The 19,524-nt window shown below is 38.5% G+C and overlaps 1 protein-coding gene across 7 annotated transcripts in view; it reads right to left on the reverse strand.

The window, feature by feature from the left end:
* Window positions 1-19,524, reverse strand: part of EML6 (EMAP like 6) — a 202,035-nt gene that overhangs the window by 78,344 nt on the left and 104,167 nt on the right. For all 7 annotated transcript variants that reach the window (XR_010908994.1, XR_010908993.1, XR_009629972.2 and 4 more), the window contains exons 11-16: window positions 17,649-17,816; window positions 14,514-14,620; window positions 12,163-12,281; window positions 9,666-9,852; window positions 4,606-4,711; window positions 4,249-4,342 (exon numbers count right to left, since the gene is read on the reverse strand). Coding sequence is in view for 4 of the 7 variants with exons in the window: in XM_060754569.2 (XP_060610552.2) it covers window positions 4,249-4,342; window positions 4,606-4,711; window positions 9,666-9,852; window positions 12,163-12,281; window positions 14,514-14,620; window positions 17,649-17,816 (781 nt within the window). In the remaining 3 variants the exon portion in view is untranslated. The remainder of the gene's footprint in view (window positions 1-4,248; window positions 4,343-4,605; window positions 4,712-9,665; window positions 9,853-12,162; window positions 12,282-14,513; window positions 14,621-17,648; window positions 17,817-19,524) is intronic.

A 19,524-nucleotide genomic window follows, 5' to 3' on the forward strand; every position in this document is an offset into this window, starting at 1 on the left:
ATGATAGAAATGTTTTGTAATGTTTTAATGTATACATTAAATGTATTTAATGTATTAATTTTTATTTTTATTTGAATTTAAATGTATTTTAACTGTATACTGTTGTTAGGGCATTTGTTTATAAGCCGCCCTGAGTCCCCTCCAGGGTAAAGAAAAGCAGGACATAAATATAGTAAATAAACTTTACTTTAGGTTGAGAATGGAACACAAACTTTAGAGGTGTTAAGGGAATGCCTTAAATCCTGGAAAAGTCTGCTTAAAACGCAACTCTAATAATAAATTGACAATGGGTGGCTAGAGGAAAAACTGATGACTGTTCCGATTGCATCAACGATATAGAAAATGGATTTTCAGCAGCTGTGCTTTCTTATCTGATTGCCTGACAAGCAACACCTGCTAAAATTTCTTCTCCCAAACCACCATTAAAGATACAGAAGGCCTTTCCAATTTTCACTCTGACAGCCCTGGTAAAAATGTTACTTATTAATCAGCAAATTTGGCATCATTTTTTTGGGATGTAACTTAATTATAGTCTTAACAACTCTGCCTCCCCAGGTGAATTGCTACAGGTGACAAAATCGCTTGTAACTTATTACTCCCAACCATTTTATCATAACTACACCAAAAGGTCACTTGTGGGTGCAGCAGAGGAACAACACAGAAAGATGTCCCACAGGCTTGTGCCGCAGGAGGAAGGCTTGAAGGAGTCATTTTGTCTCCTGCTTCTCCTCCTCCTCCTCCATCATCATCATCATCATCATCATCATCAAAACCCAAGCTGTTTTTGTGGGCTTTCTGGGTAGTAAGCAATGGCAACCAACAGGAGAGCAGGTGGTTTGACTAAAGGCAAGTCTCCCCAACAGTCTGGAGGTTTTCACCATAGTCTCTTGGAAATGCATAAAATCATCTTGCTAGATGCCCTTCTTCCTACCCACACATTTGATGGATAGAGCACGGTTTTGTCAATTAGAGGTCTGTATGAACTATCCAATATATGTTGTAAGACTTTGTCAGATTTGTATGGAACCAGATCCACTTTTGGAGGAAACAGACTCAGTTGAGGGTTCTTCCTATGGGACCTTGGGGCATGGACAACAGGGCTCACACCCAGTTAAGATGCAGATGACCTACTGATACTCCCAGGTAGCAGGGGACTCAATGACTCTTGACCAAGTGGTACTATTCTACTACTGCAAGTTGTTCTTCCAGATTGGGTTGGGATGAAGATCATTGGCCAACAGTTGGATCAGCCAGTTTACTGTTCTTGGTATGTGCATGGGCCTTTTCCCATCTGTAGCCAATAAAATATATGGCTTTTAAAATTCCAGCCTTACAGTGATTGTGACAGTGCAAGAAACAGACATCTCAGTTGCTGAACCTGTGGTTTAGCATACCGGTTCTCCTTCATTTTCTTTCACTAGACCAGTGATTCCAAACTCTAGTACTGCAAGTCTTCTGGACTTGAATTCCCAGAAGCCTTAGCTGCCTTGTCCAATGAGCAGGTAATCTGGGAGTTGAAGTCCAAAAGACCTGGAAGACTAGAGTTTGGGAAACAATGATCTAGGTTATTATCAACAATAGCACTAAACGGGGTCCTGAGAACTAACTCAACTTCAACCTGATAACCTCCTTATGCGTTTTATATTGCCTAAGGTAGGTCTGCTCAACCTGAGGCCACCCAGCTGTTTTGGCCTCCAACTCCCAGAAGCCCTAGCAAGCTTGTACAATGGCCAGGAATTCTGGGAGTTGGAGGCCAAAATAGCTGGAGGGCTGCAGGTTGTGCAAGGGCTAGGATCTCTTACAATTGGGTGAAAAGGAGGAATGCATAAAGACAATGAGTTGTGCATGGGGATCTTCTATTTTATTATAATGGCAAAGGCTGCTATGATTTGTGAATATGCTGTGGAGGGATAGGAGACATATCTAAGTAGCTGTGGCTGTGTGGAATATATATTTTCTTTTCATCATAGAGAACTATCTGGGGGTGGGGGGGAGTGTTTAAACAGCACTTGGAAAGGGGGATAGACCCACTCATCCATTACTCAAATCTCTTTGACTTTTATTTTGTAGAGATTTGATGCACAGTCCTGCCCTCCTTATCTTCAGTCTAGACCTTAGTCTGTCACTGAGGTAACCTAGGTACACAACAATTTGTTTGGCACAGCATTTACCCAAGTTGAATTGTATGGAAGTTCCAATTAAAAAATTAACACTAACACAAATCTACTACTGTATCTGCCAATTGCACTCCAAGCATATCGTGTTGAGGAAGATCATTGAGACCAATGATTGGCTTGAACACTGCCCCACTGTTATTATTTTATAAAAATGGAAAAGCAAATTCAAAGCTGAAATGAGGACAACCTTTGGGAAACCAATCTGATATGTGACCAAGCTCTTCCCCACTGCCTCAACCCTTCAATCAGTTAAAAAAGGTTGTTTGCTCTTGCTGGGTTAACAGCTAAGCTCCCAGAGAGCAAATTAAATCAAAGACTCACTAGAAACTGTTTATTCACATTGAGGAAAGGCAAGATGAGTGTAGGGCTGGAACAGGTGGTCTGACAGAAACAGGAGAGACTTGCAAATCTATTTATATCAAATGAAACTCCACCACTAAAATTGAATGGCAGATGTACTCGGAGAGGGAATTTCCACTTCAGCTGACCATCATACACAGCAGGAGGGCATGCATAGCTCATTTGATTCACATGCTTTGGAGACTGCAGTATCAAGGGAGAGATGACTGTAGAGGTGCATTCTGCCCTGACATATAAATTCAGATCTTATGTTGTTCCACATGGTCGAAAAACATGTGAGGTGTATCTGCCAACTCCTCATTCTCCCTGCATCCCTCATCACCCTGCACCAAATCCTATGTTATTTCACAAAGGACGTTAACCCAGTGGGACAAAGTTTAAGAGTGCACTGGAGGTATGAAATTCCCTTTAAATGACTATGAATGCTACACTAACCATGGAGGAAAACTGAGGTTCAAGCACAAGGATTTCAGCATATCCATACAATCAAACGATGCAATGTCCCAACCTGAATTCTTTTTATTGTAAGAGAGAGGGGGGAGTGAACTCACAATCAGGGTGGAAGGCCACACACTCCTCTGTGCACTCAACCTTTGTTGAAGAATGTGTACAGAAGCTTATGCCACAGCATGATTATTTCTCTGCAGCTCATCAGAATACCTAGATGCAGGTTTTGAGGCAACAATCAAATACACCTGTGGTTCTCAACCTTTCTAATGCTGCGATCCCTTAATACAATTCCTCATGCTGTGGTTACCCCCAACCATAAAACTGTTTTTGTTGCTACTTCACAATTGTAATTTTGCTACTGTTATGAATAGTAATGTAAGTATCTGATATGAAGGATGTATTTTCATTCACGGGACCAAATTTGACACAAATACCTGATATGCCCAAATTTGAATACTGGTGGGGTTTGGGGGGATTGATTTTTGTCATTTGGGAGTTGTAGTTGCTGGGATTTATAGTTAACCTAAGATCAAAGAGCATTCTGATCTCCACCAATGATGGAATTGAACCAAACTTGGCTCACAGAACTCCCATGACCAACAGAAAATACTGGAAGGGCTTGGTGGGCATTGACCTTGAGTTTTGGAGTTGTAGTTCAACTTCATCCAGAGAGCAATGGGGACTCAAACAATGATGGATTTGGACCAAACTTGGCAAGAATACTCATTATGCCCAAATGTGAATACTGTTGGAGTTTGGGAAAAATAGACCTTGAGATTTGGGAGTTGTAATTGCTGGGATTTATAGTTTGCCCACAGCCAAAGAGCATCCTAAACCCCACCAATGATGGTATTGGGTCAAAATTCCCACATAGAACCCCCATGACCAACAGAAAATACTGTGTTCTCTGATGGTCTTTGGAGACTTCTCTGACACACCCTCCTGACCCCCCCAGGGGTCCCAACCCCCAGGTTGAGAAACTCTGAAATACATAATCCTGTTTCCCACTAACACTCCTTAGCCACCTCTATAAAACAAGTGGAAGGAAGGGTATGAAATGGACAAATCACGCCCCACATTGTCTAATCTAAGCTTGGAGGTCTAACACAGCAATGAGCTGTCTGGCATACAGAAGAATATTTAAAGTGTATATGTGGTGGTGATGGTGAGAGAAACTCTTGAAAGAGCATACTATAATCCCAATTTAACAATATTCTTAAAAGTATACGATTCAGAACGTTAAATATGGTAATATTCTTACTTTGTTGCTGCCATCTTCTCTCCTTTTTTCCAGTCCCAGAGTACAATGGTATGGTTATCATCTAATCCAATCGATGCCAAACATTTACCATCGGCTGTACAAAAGCAATTTGCATGAAACGTGAGACATTGGGTTATGTGAAGAATGACACATTAAATCAAGGTGATTGGTAAAAATATAACTGCATATGTTAACATGGTGCTTGGCTCAGTTCATTCTCATTGTCTAGGAGGAGGACAGGGCAGTTTGCTCCTCCAAGGAGCACATAAAAAAGAATATCAGTATTATTTGAGTTACTATGGAGACTGAACAGTTTATGTTTCCACTATGTTGGTAGTATAATGGATAGTACCTTACCTGAGAAATCCAGTGCACACACTCCTCTTTGGTGTTGGCCTTTTAGTAGTGACAAACACTTGAGTGTCTGAGTATCCCAAATGTGTATAGCAGCATCCCTCCCAACCTAAATGAAAGGATAGTATTTTAGAGCTGTACAAACAAAGCCAGTCAGTAAATGAGTCTGTCACCACAATCTACCAACATATAAGTGAAAGTATGTACAGTAGAGTCTTGCTTGTCCAACCTTCGCTCATCCAACATTCTGTATTATTCAATGCAGTTTGCCTCCCACCCGGATCCACAGCTGTTTCAATACATTACGATATTTTGGTGCAAAATTCGTAAATACAGTAATGACTACATATCGTTGCCGTGTATGGAACTGCTTTTTCTGTCAATTTGTTGTAAAACATGATGTTTTAGTGCTTAATTTGTAATGTTATAATGTAATTTGGCGTTTAATAGGCTTTTCCTTAATCCCTCCTTATTATCCAACATTTTCGCTTATCCAACATTCTGCCGGCCTGTTTATGTTGGATAAGCGAGACTCTACTGTATGTATGTATGCAAGTTTGCACCTCAAATGCTCCTACATGGTTTGATGGATCTGGACCAAATTTGGCACACATATCCTTCATTATCCAACTTAAAATCCACCCCTTTTGTTTAGAGGGGAGACTCACTACAAGTCCCTCTCCGAGAGGCTACCCACTAATAAGGAGTCTCTCAGAGGGCCAGAGCACTCTCATGGAAACTTTCTAAAGAAGGGCCAGGCTTTTTTTTTTTTGGAGGATCAAAAATAAGAACTTTAATGGCACAAGGTGAAAGATGTGGTAATATACAGAATATGAGTCATTGTACGATATTGGTTAATTGGTTATACAATTTTCTGTGAAAGCAATTCCAAGGAAATAATTCATATTTTATTTTGAACATAACAAGAACATTACTTGCTTTGGATAAGCATTAATTTGGCAGTGCTTGCCCTTTTTAAAGTTATTTATAAATTTGTCAAACAAAATATATAAGCATACATTCTTCCCTCTTTTTACAATATCTTAGACAGAATAGTATGTCATATTATATACAATCTAACAGTAAAAGAAAAAAAATCAAAAACATCTTTAAGCATATTTTTATTATTTTAAAATCTCCATTACAGCTTATACTACATATAACTCTATCACACACCTTTTATCCACTTATACATGTTTTTTTATTTATTATTATTATTATTATTATTATTATTATTATTATTATTATTATATCTTTTCCCCCCTAGGGCCAGGAATTTTTAAAATAGTTATTGCACATTTTACTTTCAAAGTCCATCTAAAATTGAAGTGGAGTTACATGTATTCAACAGTTTATCTGCCTCTCTGGAAGAGTTTGATTTACCACCCAAAAATCCTGCTTCACCACTGACAGCATATTTTCATTTTTAATGTTATTTGTAACATATTTTAATATTATCCTTTGTAATCTTAATTTTTTGTGTGTCATGCGAATGTTATTATGGTTGAATAAATTTTATAATTTCAAGCTTCTAGATGTCTTATTTATACTTTTTTTTTACCATATTGTAGGATATAGGTAGAAATATAGATACATAAATGAATGCAAAACTGTCACTGCATCTTTCAGACATTTCTACCCCACCTTTCTCCAACTAACCCAAGGCAGCTTAGAAGATCATCAAAACCACATCCTAACATTAGTCATATAAATAAAACATAAAGGTAATGTCAACCATAAATAAATAAGACGTAGAAAAGCCTCAAAAAAGTAAAACTATCAAAATGGTAAAATTGGATTCAATAGAATATTGCCAAAATTCCCAGATAACCTTAATATCAGGACTCAATAAAATAAGTTAAAAGCTTTGTTAAACAGGAAGGTATTGAAAAGATAGATTTTCAGGGAGGCACTGAATGATTTTTTTTTTCTGAAAAGGTAGACCAAACCACAGCCATATAACCCAGAATATCAAGGCAGATCATCCACAATATCTGCTTTGAACTGGATTATCTGAGTCCACACTGCCATATAATCCAGTTCAGCTGTGTGGAAGGGCCCCCAGTCATAATCATCCCAGTGGAAAAGGCTAAAAGTCCTCAATTCTTCTCCTTGATCTCTCAGAGATTTTTTTTTGATACCATCAGTCATAATATTTTGCTGTGTAAAATATGAATCAGATCCATGCTATAGTTCCATTCTTAATACTTAGGACACTTTTAGAAAAATGCAAGAGAGGAGGGGAGGGATCGCCATAAAAATAATCTCCATGTCATTGCCATGAGACATTGGGTGAAATCATTAGGGCATTTGGAGTAAGATCTGTCTTCAGTATGCTAATGACTCTCAATCTCTGAAGCTCTGTATACTAGGGAAAGGCAAAGCAAAGCCTTCCAAATGTTGTCGGATTGCAAATACCAGCAATCATAGACAGCACAGCTGTTGGTGAGGAACACTGGACACTGCAGTTTAACTGGAAGACTGCAGGATTGCCATCTCAGCTTTAGACCATCTGGTTCAGACGAGCCTGTGAAGATGTTGGTCTAGTGCCCACATCTGGAAAGAGCAGCTCATATTATACCAATCTGTCTGTGCCTTAGCATATTTAGAGTAGGCTTTTCTTTGGGTTGATCTATTGAGGAAATTTTACTGCAAAGGGAAAAAAAGGAAGTATATTGTCGAAGGCTTTCACGGCTGGAATCACTGGGTTGTTGTAGGTTTTTTCGGGCTATATGTCCATGTTCTAGAGGCATTTTCTCCTGACGTTTCACCTGCATCTATGGCAAGCATCCTCAGAGGTAGTGAGGTCTGTTGGAACTAGGAAAAAGGGTTTATATATCTGTGGAATGACCAGGGTGGGACAAAAGGACTCTTGTCTGTTGGAGCTAGGTGTGAATGTTTCAACTGATCACCTTGATTAGCATTTGATGGCCTGGCAGTGCCTGGAGCAATCTTTTGTTGAGAGGTGATTAGATGTCCTTGTTTGTTTCCTCTCTGTTGTTGTGCTGTTCTAATTTTAGAGTTTTTTTAATACTGGTAGCCAGATTTTGTTCATTTTCATGCTTTCTTCCTTTCTGTTGAAATTGTCCACATGCTTGTAGATTTCAATGGCTTCTCTGTGTAGTCTGACAGGGTGGTTGTTGGTGTGGTCATTCTATAGATATATAAACCCTTTTTCCTAGTTCCAACAGACCTCACTACCTCCGAGGATGCTTGCCATAGATGCAGGCGAAATGTCAGGAGAAAATGCCTCTAGAACATGGCCATATAACCCAAAAAAACCTAAAACAACCCAAAGGAAATATAATTTTTCCATGGTAGCACTAATCTCCCAAAAGAAACTGTACAAGCACCCCCACTGCTTATCATTGTAAGTGTGGTTTATATATTCTATTTGGTGTTTTTTATTCTGTTTGGTGATTTTGTTCTACTATAGTATTGTAATATATCAATTGTGTTTTGTTTATGATGCTTTTAAAATAGTTTTAACAAATGAATACATGAATAATAAACATTTAAGTACGTCTCCCTGGAAACCCTCTGCTGCATGCTTAGGGCTACGTGTTCTACCTAGATGAAGTTCCTCGTCTTCGTTTCAGTTCTGCATCCTTATCAACCAATTTTTTAAAATAACACTGGACTGCAGTCTTTTTTTTTCTTGACATAACCCTCGGCTTTATTACTCTGTCCTCTTTTGCCTTTCTTCCTGCCACTCTTGCAGTCTCTTCAGTACTTTGTCTTTCCTTTGCTATTTGACTTTTGGCTATTCCTCTACTGAGCTTTAAAGCCTCCAAGCCTTTCTTTCCTCCTTTCTGAATTCTATTTTGGGGTGATCCTTTGACCAGCACTATCACATTGATGATTCATGTAACATCCTCTTCATTTCTACTGGCTCCCCTCCAGCCAAATGAAATAAAATGCTTCCTATGATTTATACTTTGAGATTTTTAGCCATCAATGGAGTCTTTCATTCTTCTAGGTTGTCTTTTTAAACTTTGCCCTAACTATCCTTGTAGCAAAGGTGTAATTTCAACAAGATCTCAGACTTCAATTTGATCCCCCACACAAGCCAATCAACCAGAACTTTGCAGGTATACTGTTAGCTTAAACAGAGATTTTGTAGATACATGTGACAATTTCTTTTCTTTTTCATATTTTGCCAGATCTCACATTATTTCATCTGTGTATCCCTCTCTTGTACTACAAATCAAGGCACTTTAAACAGAAAGTGTAATATTGCATTCTAAGAGTAGTCAAAAACTACTCTTAAGAAAGTTTGCTTTAAAGCAGTGGTTCCCAACCTTTTTTTGACCAGGGACCACTTGATCAGGAACCACTTTGACCAGGGACCACTCTCCAACGTTAGTACCAAAAGGGTTACGAATCAGTTTTGGTCAACTTTACATTCGGTTTGGTTATTTGAGGTGCTCATTCAGAAAATTGCATTGGTTAGACCATATCAGCTCTAGTTTCTGATACAGAACATATGCCATCCAGTAGTCACCATCTGCTCACCCACAGAAAACCATAATAATCTAGAGCTGATGTGGTAGTAGTAATCTTTTGTGGGTAGTCAGCCTCTCACCTCCCAATAGCCCCATTGTCTCGGCACTATAAGAGGGTTTCACGAGACCAGTCACTCTTGTTACTACATGTTTTTGAGGCAACGGTATAGTGGTGAGACCGCAGACCATATTTTCATTCTTGGGGACCACTGGTTGGGAACCGTTGCTTTAAAGGAAGTCCACATTGATTAAATAGTGAAATGCCTAACCCAATTGGATCAAAAGTAGTTACGATATTTTGTGGAAATGTTTGCAGAAAATTGTCTAAGACAGCATAAGAGAAATCAGGACTCCGTTACTATGTTTCTTCCAAAACAAAAGTGGCTTTTTGAAAAAAGGGACTAGACAGTATTATTTGGAAGTTGACAATAATATTTCATTTGATAAATTCTAAATTACAGCATTACATCATCTCAAATTTTTATTCTTTAAATTTTACAAAACAAAACAAATCCACCTTTGACACTGATTTGTCATCATTTGTTTCTAAAGACTCACTTGTCCAGTAGCAACAAAATCTTTCACAGGATGGATGGCGAGGCTGAGGATATCGTCATCATGACCAAGATACAGTCTTTGGGTGTGTTGTTGTCTACTATACACAACAGCAACAGCAGCAATATGGTAAACTACCTCCCCAGTTTGTGTGTAGAATAAATTGTTTCGGCAGTCATAGCCTCTATAACTGAAATGAATTAAAACACACACACACACAAATGTGAACATTTAAGTAAAGTTCTTGCAAACTGCAGAAGCAAAGGTTCATACAACATAATCCTAAATTGCAATAATAACGCACAAAAATACAGTTCTAGTTTCTGTAAACCTCTTATTGCCAAAATTCTTGTCCCAAATTCAGACAGTTTCTTTTTGAAAACAAAAGCATTTGAGAATATTCTTTCTATCTGTACTATAGGAAACAGTTTCTAAGAGATTGAAAAGAACAGTGGTATTGAGAGGTAAGCCTGGGGTATATGAAAAGGTCACACAAACAATCTGGAACTTGTTAAATGACTTCTTGTCACACCCTCATAGATTAGTAATTAAAATCTGCAATCAATTATTTTTGTATATATAGGTAATCTGCAATCAATAAATCATTTAATATACTACATTCCAAGTTTGTCTGGACACTAATGGAGCTCCCTAGATGTGTGTCTTATGCCATGCTATGCACTGAGACATGTCAAACTACTCTTGGCATGGATGAGAGCAATAGCATTTTGGCTGCACAATTTCAAGCGAACCCCGATAGCTATATTCCCTTTCTGTTATTAGATCATGTTATTTCAGAATGGTATTCCTTGATTCTCAGAAAGATCAAAGCAATTAGCCTGTCTTTGGAAGCACTCTTAATGCTTACAAATGTTGGAAGCCTGCAAGTCAGTCAAGAGCACACTTTTGGATGTTGACTTTCATAATCTGACTTTTGAAGCAAATACAACTTGTTCCCCTACCACATCATTAATTCCATGTGAGCATGGAATCATAGCAGTTTATCTATGTATTTTGATTAATTTCATCCAGAGGAGAGCTTTGGATACTGCAAAATGTAATATGTTGCCATCAGCTTGTTTGGATGGGAGATAGAAAAACGTAGAACATCCTAAAGGGTTTGTTCTTGTGACTTGGTCTCTGTTGAAATATTTCACCATTTTTGTTTGTATGCCCTAAAAATATATAATTTACGGATAAAATACAGAAATTCCACATTTTCACAATATTCTCAACAAGGGGGTTATAACACTGTTACAAATTTAATTGATATTAGTAACTCTTAATTATACTTTCCTTTCAATCTGTGACTTCCTCTTGTTTGTGCCTGTGTTGTAATGTTTTGTTGTATGCCAATAAAGGCTGTGTGTGTATGGTGTTGTAACTTAATCTATTAGTAATTTTTGTTTAAATTTTACGGGTTTTGTCTTTGTTACAGGCATTGAATGCTTGCCTTTGTTTGTTGGTAACTTCCCTGAGTCCCCATGGGGAGACAGAGCAGGATATACAGGAGTGGTGAGGTTCAAATCTCCATTTATTCAGGAACCTAACTGTATGACATGTTTAAACTTCTCACTCTAATTTCCTAGTAATATAGTATAAAGAAGGATATAATCTGTGAGATGAACACACATAATAATTAATGTGATTTGATATATACATTTTCCCCATCACATGGATAGGTTCTATGCCATTACCAGACACATTCAAGAATGGCAGTACTTGCGTAAGACAATCATCTCAGGCATATGAACCACAATGTTCATGTAAAAACATGCAGAAGATGTTTCCCACATTCTTTCACATAATAAAGATATTGTGTGGACTGGGAATACTACAATGCCTTCTTTGGGAAGAAACTACAAGTGTTTATGTGGTATCATTGATAGTAACCGTGGGTATCCTAGATCAGGGGATTTAAGCATTTAACTCTGACAAATCTGGATCCATGTGTAGTCAGCAACTGAACTCTTGAAATACAATGCCCACTTCTTTCTGCTGTATAGTAGGTAGGGACAAGATGGCCGTCCCTTTGCTGGGAAAAGGCTAAGCCTATGGAGTTTGGCAGTTTCAGATGAAGAGAATTCACTTTGAAGAATATACCAAATTCATTAGTTTCATATTTGGAGCAAAATGAACTTAAGGTTTAAAATTCCAGTGTGGGACAAAGCAAAATGAGTAGGTTTTTCCTACCCCTTCCTACTTTGCAAGGCATTATGGCAGGCCCCTCTTGCTTGTGCTCTAAAACCTACATCAGATAGCATGTCAGACTGGGGATACAGAAAGGGAAAAGCGTAACAAAAATTGCACAGTCCTTCGCAGAAATCCAATCATCTCCTTAAGATGAGAAGATGTCTCTTGACTTTGTGATATCTCCAGATATAGTCTCTAAATCTAGGTGCTATTTTTGGTTTTGCTAAGAACAGATTACCTTTTTCTGCAAATTGTAGTCTACTTAAGCGAAAAGACAAGAGTAGTCACTACTGAAAAGTTATTATACCCATGTATAAATTGCAGCTTTAAACTGTCCTCAGGGGCTCGCTCTCTTTTAAGGAAGGGCACTGAATGGTTTTTCTCTTTGCTTTGCTGTTTCAGCTGAGGTAGATCTTCTTTGTAAACCTAAAAGAATGATAGTTGCATTGAATGATACATAACACAGTGAGTCATGTTTATTATTTGTGAAACCAAGATACCTAAACATTTGAAAAATCAATGTTGTTATCTTGAACCACAAAATATTTCTTTTAGAAACATAATACAGGGTTAGTCAAAATGCATAGGCCAATAAGCCATTCAATTGAATGGCTTATTGGCCTATGCATTTTGACTAACCCTGTACTGTCAGCCCTCTGTATTCATGGGTTCTGCATTCATGAATTTAACCAACCGTGTTTCTGAAATATTGAGAAAAAAAGATCCATGTGATTTTGCCATGCACAAAGAAATATATCTTGTGTAGTATTTCCTTTGTACTACAACAGCCCAAGAATAAGACATGTTTCCAAAGGCCATATTTTCTAGACAGTCCCCAACCTGGAGAAAAGAAGCACACCGAGTTCACGATATTTGTGTCACTGCAAAATGGATCCACCCTGGTGCAAAGTTCCCAAGAAAGGTGCAACAAATTTTAAATATAAAAGGAAGCAATGACTGAAAACCTGAAATGTGGAAATTGAATTTATATTCTTGGGCCTGCTGAAGAAGTCCTAAACCTAGCCTAGCCACTAGGCTTGTGCATGAATTCGGTTTGGTCGGTTCCCTTCGGCCAATCCTGCTTGTTTGGCTTGTTTGGATGGCCATAACGGTAGGGCTCAGCTATCACATTTTTATTCTGTAACGGGCCCACACGGCAGGTGATTACGACTCCTTCCTTTCCCATTCGGCACCATCCGGTGCACAGAGAGCTTGTTGTGTGCTGCTCGCACATGGTTTCCCTGTGAGTCCTGCCTGTTGGGTACATCAGAATAGAAGAATGCCATGACATGTCTTACACACTGCTTCCTTAACCCCGTTGTGCGAACCCAGGCTCCTTTGAAAGGAAGAAAGAAAAGGATCCCAGGAGGGCTGCTTCCTTAACCCCATTCTTCAAACTCAGACTCCCTTGAAAGGAAGATAGAAAAGGATTCCAGGAAGAATGCTTCCCTTAACTGCATTACTCAAACCCATGCTCCCTTGAAAGGAAGAAAGAAAAGGATCCTAGTAACAGAAAGGGGAGCCTCATAAGTTCCCCATTCCTGCCAATGGGCTCGATCTTCCTGGATCTTTTGGCTAGGCCTTTACCACTCAAAACATGGACTGCCTCTCACACTGGAGGAAATATATACATAGCTATTCTGAATAGTCACACTTGATACCAATCCTCCATGAATTTGTCGTACTCATGCATTGAATATTTCCAATTTTGTGATTGGAATCCTCACAAGTCCCTTTAGGGAGATAGGGTGAAATACAAATAAAGTTGTTGCTGTTGCTGTTGCTGTTGTTGTTGTTATTTAAAACACAACAAGATGAGTCCACAGCAAACAAGATCACTTTGTTGGCTGTTGTATTGGATCACACATCGGACACTTCCCAAGTGTCTAGGACTGTCTGATGTATTGGCAAATAATGTGTGCAGATCCCAGTAAGGTGGCCTTCTGCAGCTCGCAGATGGTAATTTTGTCAGCACCAATTGTGTTTAAGGGCAGGCCAAGGTCTTTAGGCACTGCACCCAGTGTGCCGATCACCACTGGGGATACATTTACTGGCATTTGCCAGAGTCTTTGCAGTTCAATCTTTAAATTCTCGTATTGTGTAAGCTTTTCCAATTGTTTCTCTTCAATCCTGTTGTCACGTGGGATTGCAACATCGACGATCCATACTTGGTTTTTAAATATGATTGTGAAGTCAGGATTATTGTGCTCCAAAATTCTGTCAGTCTGAATTTGGAAGTCCCAGAGTAGTCTGACGTGTTCATTTTCCGTAACCTTTTCAGGCTTGTGATCCCACCTTTTCTTTGTCACAGGTAGATGGTATTTGTGGCACAAGTTCCAATGGGTGGTCTCCTCCCCTCCTCCTCCTCCTCCTCCTCTTCTTCTTTTTCTTCTTCCTCCTCCTCTTCTTCTCCTCACCTATTCTCTTTTTAAAGCCACCCAGTTGACATCTGCATCTTGTGTCAGGAAGACTTTCCTTTCCCCTGGAGCCTTTGAATCTACTCCTGACCCTCCAGAGTAGATTTTGAGAGTGCACAGGGATTTCATGGGGAGGGGCTTTTCCTCTTTCCTGTTGTATTGATAGAAACTATCCATAAGCAGAATAGATCCATGGAATACCACCCTGTGTAGTTAACATTATACTTTTTATGCTGCTTACCTGTCGAATGTAGTTGATTTGAGATTCTTGTTCAATATCTGAGTCTAACTCTGGCACATCAGATAAATCAGAATCTGACTCCTCACTGTGTGAATCTATGCCACTTTCTGCATAGGAGAGAATGTACTAAATGACACGAATTATCAAAACACAATTTAAAAATACATTCATATTTCTAAGAACAACAAATTCAAAACCTTCACATACTTCAAGCATTGGCAAAAATCCAAGAACTCAGAGAACATTTGTGGTTCAGCAGTAGAAACATGCAGAGCCATCAAATGATAAAAACCATCCAGAGTGCTGACTAAGCCATTTGTATTACCTTTTCCATCAATTTGCAACATGTTTCTCTTTTCAGTAAGAGCTACAATACTAAATAGCTATGCAGTTTTTCAATTACAGCTGACTCCCCTTTTCAGCTGTGTGAATGGCTACAATAAAATACTGAAAGACAACTCCAGCTTTGTATATGGATCTCCTTTCTGTGCATACATTTCTTTCTAAGATTGTGACTGATCTTCATAGGACCTGTCAACAGCAACTTTCCATGTATCCTCAAATAGTTCACAATCTTTCAACTACTCCAATTAATGTTGGTGCAAAGATGAAAAGTGTGTGGTAATAGACAGTATTGTACAGTGACAATTTTGTAGTCTAACAAATTGCAAAATATAATGCATCCAACTGAAAAATCTACATTTATTTATCACATTCTACTATCATGTGATTTAATTTCCAAGAATTTGGTCAAATATAATCTACACAGATTTCTTTTTGGTGCCAATAATGCACATTTACAGGCAACATAAATTATTGCATGGGTCATTCCATGCCAAGTGGTCTAAACCTTCCCACCATCATGTCTCCAATTTTATTCAAATCTTAGCTGTAGCGCCAGTCAGATGCTAAACTAAGTTTCCCAAAATTTGAGGTCTCTAACTGCAATAGTTGCTGATCTAGACTCCCTTATCTGAAGGGTAATCAGGGTGCGCACAACATTTAAGAAAATTTGGGGGGGGGGGGTCTAATAAAATTGAAACTAAATATATAGGAATGGCTACTAAATTGAAATCCTGTTCAGTTTTATTTCTGCTGATTCCAATGAAATTAATTTAACATTACTGATGCAAAATCCAGTCAAACAAGCTGACTCAAAGTGTGCATCAAAATGTGTCATGACTGCAACGATATCCATGCAAACAAAGATGCAGACTTGAAATTTTGACCAAGGATTATGCTCATGCTGGGCATAATACTGCCAGATTTGCAACTATCCGGCATCTATAAATGCCCTGCAGGATCTCTTCGAATTTGGCACTTTTGGAACAAATGGTAAAATCTACCAAAGTTCAAAGCCAATTATTTAAAAAGCATATTCTATTAATATGCTTGTTGTAATGTATTGGCCTACCTTAAAGGGTTGGTGTAAAAGCAGTAAACAAGTCTGGCTTGCCAAAGCTAAGGAGAGCTAAGGGCTGGAGCAATCAGGCAGCCTCATAGCCAGAGGTGCAGTCTGATTAGCTGATGAAATTGGAGGGAAACACTTAGCAACTGGAGATGGGCAGAGCCAGAGGGAAAGAGAAGAAGCCCAAGCAGCCAATTTAGTTCAGTTGGGAGTTTTGGAGTTGGAGGAAGGGTTAGGAGATTTGATGAGAAGGAAGGAAGGATGAGTTTGGGAACTGTCTGTTGTTTAAACATACCTCTTTGAGGAAAATAGTTAGGCCTCTACAGTGATTAGAGTGCTGGTGTGGAAGGAAGATTCAAAAGGTTCAAAAGATCCTGTTTGAATTCCTGTGTGTGGAACTTGGTTTTATAAGACTATTCTCTGTAGAAAGTAAAGCCTATTAATTTATTTGAAACCATTATGCATATTTACTGTTCCAGAACAAAATAAATAACACATTCCTGTTTTATTTCAACTGAAGTCTTCATGTGGCTTCTTGAACATTCTAGTTAAGGAGGTGGTCTACGAAATAATAAATTGGTGGCAGTAAAAGAAACCTTTAATAATAAATTTATGGCAGCAAAGGAAAATATAATATACAGTGGAAGCATCCCACTGTCTGGCCTGGTGTGTCTGAGGGTATGTGTGTGCTCTGGTCCCCTCACGGCCTTGCCTTGGGCCAGACTTTTGTTGTTTGTCATTATGTCCTCCATTTTTGTGGTGGTGGTGGTTGCACTTGTGAATAGTATCATCTGAAAGAGAAAATGTTGCTCTACGAGACTGATACTTAATGATTTCATTGCAAAACAAAAACGTATCAGTCTTATATAGCAACATTTTTTTTTCAGACGATACTCTTCACAAGCATGTTCAGGTATTGTCGAAGGCTTTCATGGCCGGAATCACTGGGTTGTTGTAAGTTTTTTCGGGCTATATGGCCATGGTCTAGAGGCATTCTCTCCTGACGTTTCGCCTGCATCTATTGGCAAGCATCCTCACTACCATATTCAGGTAGGCACTTTTTAAGTAATTGGCTTTGCTTTGCTTATCAAAACAAGTTCCCAAAGAAACTTGTTTTAGTAAGTGAAAGCATTGTTTTCATATAACACTACTACCTACAGTTGAATATGAGGCATTGCTAGATTGACCAAAATGGAAAATTCCACTGGAAACAAAGCCCTAGAATACAGAACAGTGCAATGGGCCCTATATATTTTTTTTATCACTCTCATATTTTTATATCTATCATTCACATAAGGATTCCATAAAACATGAAAAACTGGAACATCTTTTCAATTCAGAATATTATCCACATCCTGTTTCATTTATGTAGATGGATTTCGTGAAACAATCAGATGCTTTTTCATACATAATTACGATGACTAATAGTGAAACTGAGTGTTTTCACTGGCTTTAAGTGTATACATTTGCATGTTTCCTTCATTAGATATGATTTTCCAAAAATATTGATTTAATGCATATGTCCTGAATCATAGTTTACACTGAACCAATGTATTATTTGAGCAAACTGCCACAGGCAAACACGAGTCTGTATTAAAGACAATCTTTAGCTATGTTCAAATATTATGGATAATTATCATTAAAGTATGCATTAATCCAACCAAAGCCTCTTTTCAATTGCCACCTCTTTCAATTAGCTTTCAAAACAGAAATCTGATTCTCATTACCTTGGGGGGCTGTTTCAATGATCCCATTTGTTATACCTTCTGGAATAAATCGCCACTGGAAAACGGAGTGATCAGCACCTCCAGTACTTATTACCCATTGAAAGTCATGGGACCAACGGACGTTAGTAACATGTGCAGAATGTCCAACATATTTTCTAAATTTAGCTCCTAAAATTTAAAAAAGGTAATTGAAAACTTTATTTCAGAATTAACCGTATACATCAAATATGACACTTTTCTTTACTTATTTCATGATCATGAGTATTCCTGATAATATTTTAGTAAATGATACAACTGATACATAATTTTTAATTTCCAAATAAAGAATAAAGGGTGATGATTTAGATGGAAACTATGCAAAATCAGTCGTCTTGCCCTCAGTTACCGTCTGGTTTTGAAGTGAAAGCACTTCTTTTAGATGCCTTAGAATATATGTATGTGTGTGTGTGTATGTATGTATACACACACATGAGGCCAAGCCCAAGCTGCCTTGAGTCCCCTCCGGTGTGGAGAAAGGCGGGCTAGAAATGTTGTAAATAAATAAATAAATGTCCACATACATGCATATACTGAACTAAAAAAAATGTTGATACCATACTTGCCAGTCATGGGCCACATTTGTGTGTGTATGTCAGGAGTGACTTGAGAAACTGCAAGTCGCTTCTAGTGTGACAGAATTGGCTGTCTGCAAGGATGTAGCCCAGGGGACACCAGGATGTTTTTGATATTTTATCATCCTTGTGGGAGGCTTCTCTCATCTTCCCACATGGGGAGCTGGAGCTGACAGAGGGAGCTCATCTGTGCTCTCCCCGGATTGCAACCTCCGAACTGTTGATCTTCAGTCCTGCTGGCACAAGGATTTAACCCACTGCACCATGGAGGGCTCCGATGGGTCCCAATGTAAACCCCTTTTGGATGTGAATTTTGCCCAACTACTACCCGCCAGGCTCAAGTTGAAAATATTGATGGATTAACCCCCTTTCCCACCTGCAGGACTTCCATGAACCCCGGACAATGTTTCTGCCTTAACAGTGTAATTTTAAGTCCAACTGAGTTTGGTAAAAAGGCAGAGGTTTAAAGTCTCACTGGACCCACTGGAAATGCATTCAAAGAAATATGTGGAGGAAAAAGCTGAAATTTTTGCTGTACTGGGACCAATATATTTGCAAACCAGCTGTTCCAGTCTCCTTTACTGAAAAGTGGTGAAAGAATCACCTACGTTTTTCTCTCACTTGTTAGGATATAGGGACCCCATGCCAGATTGTACTATTTGTCAGGTGAAGCACATTTCTCCATTAGTTTGCTAAAAGAAAGCAGACTCCGAAAAGTTTTAGCTTTCCTATTTTTTCCTAAGAGAGGGCTAACTTTAATCCCCAACCAATTTAATTGTCTTTGGAAGAAGACTGACAAGACAGAATATTGTGAAAAGTTTGATCTATGCTGCATATTGTTACATTTTTGTTGCTCTTCCACACACATTTAAATATAGATACCTTAAGGAACAGCTTGAAGGTTTTAAAAATGTCAGTTGTATGGCATTTTGAAAAGATATAAATAGTAAATCAAAGGAGAAAGTCCTTACAAAGCTAATGGAGGTTGCAGCCAAAAGGCTTTTCTCCCCACAACATCAAAGTCTGTTTTTATAAAAAATAATTGAAAAGACACTGTTAGAAAAACATTTTAAAAGTCAGCAGATCTCAGAATAACAGAAAACTCTCCATAGCTTTGCTTTCTGCAACTTCTAACTTAGTTTTATATTATTTTCCCCTGAACAACAGTTTATGAAAACAGACACTCATTGCCCTATTAGTTTCTATTTATTTATTTACAGTACTAGCTGTACCCGCCACGCATTGCTGTGGCCAACCTTCCCTCT

Source organism: Anolis sagrei, chromosome 1, assembly GCF_037176765.1.
Source record: "Anolis sagrei isolate rAnoSag1 chromosome 1, rAnoSag1.mat, whole genome shotgun sequence".
Taxonomy (NCBI): domain Eukaryota; kingdom Metazoa; phylum Chordata; class Lepidosauria; order Squamata; family Dactyloidae; genus Anolis; species Anolis sagrei.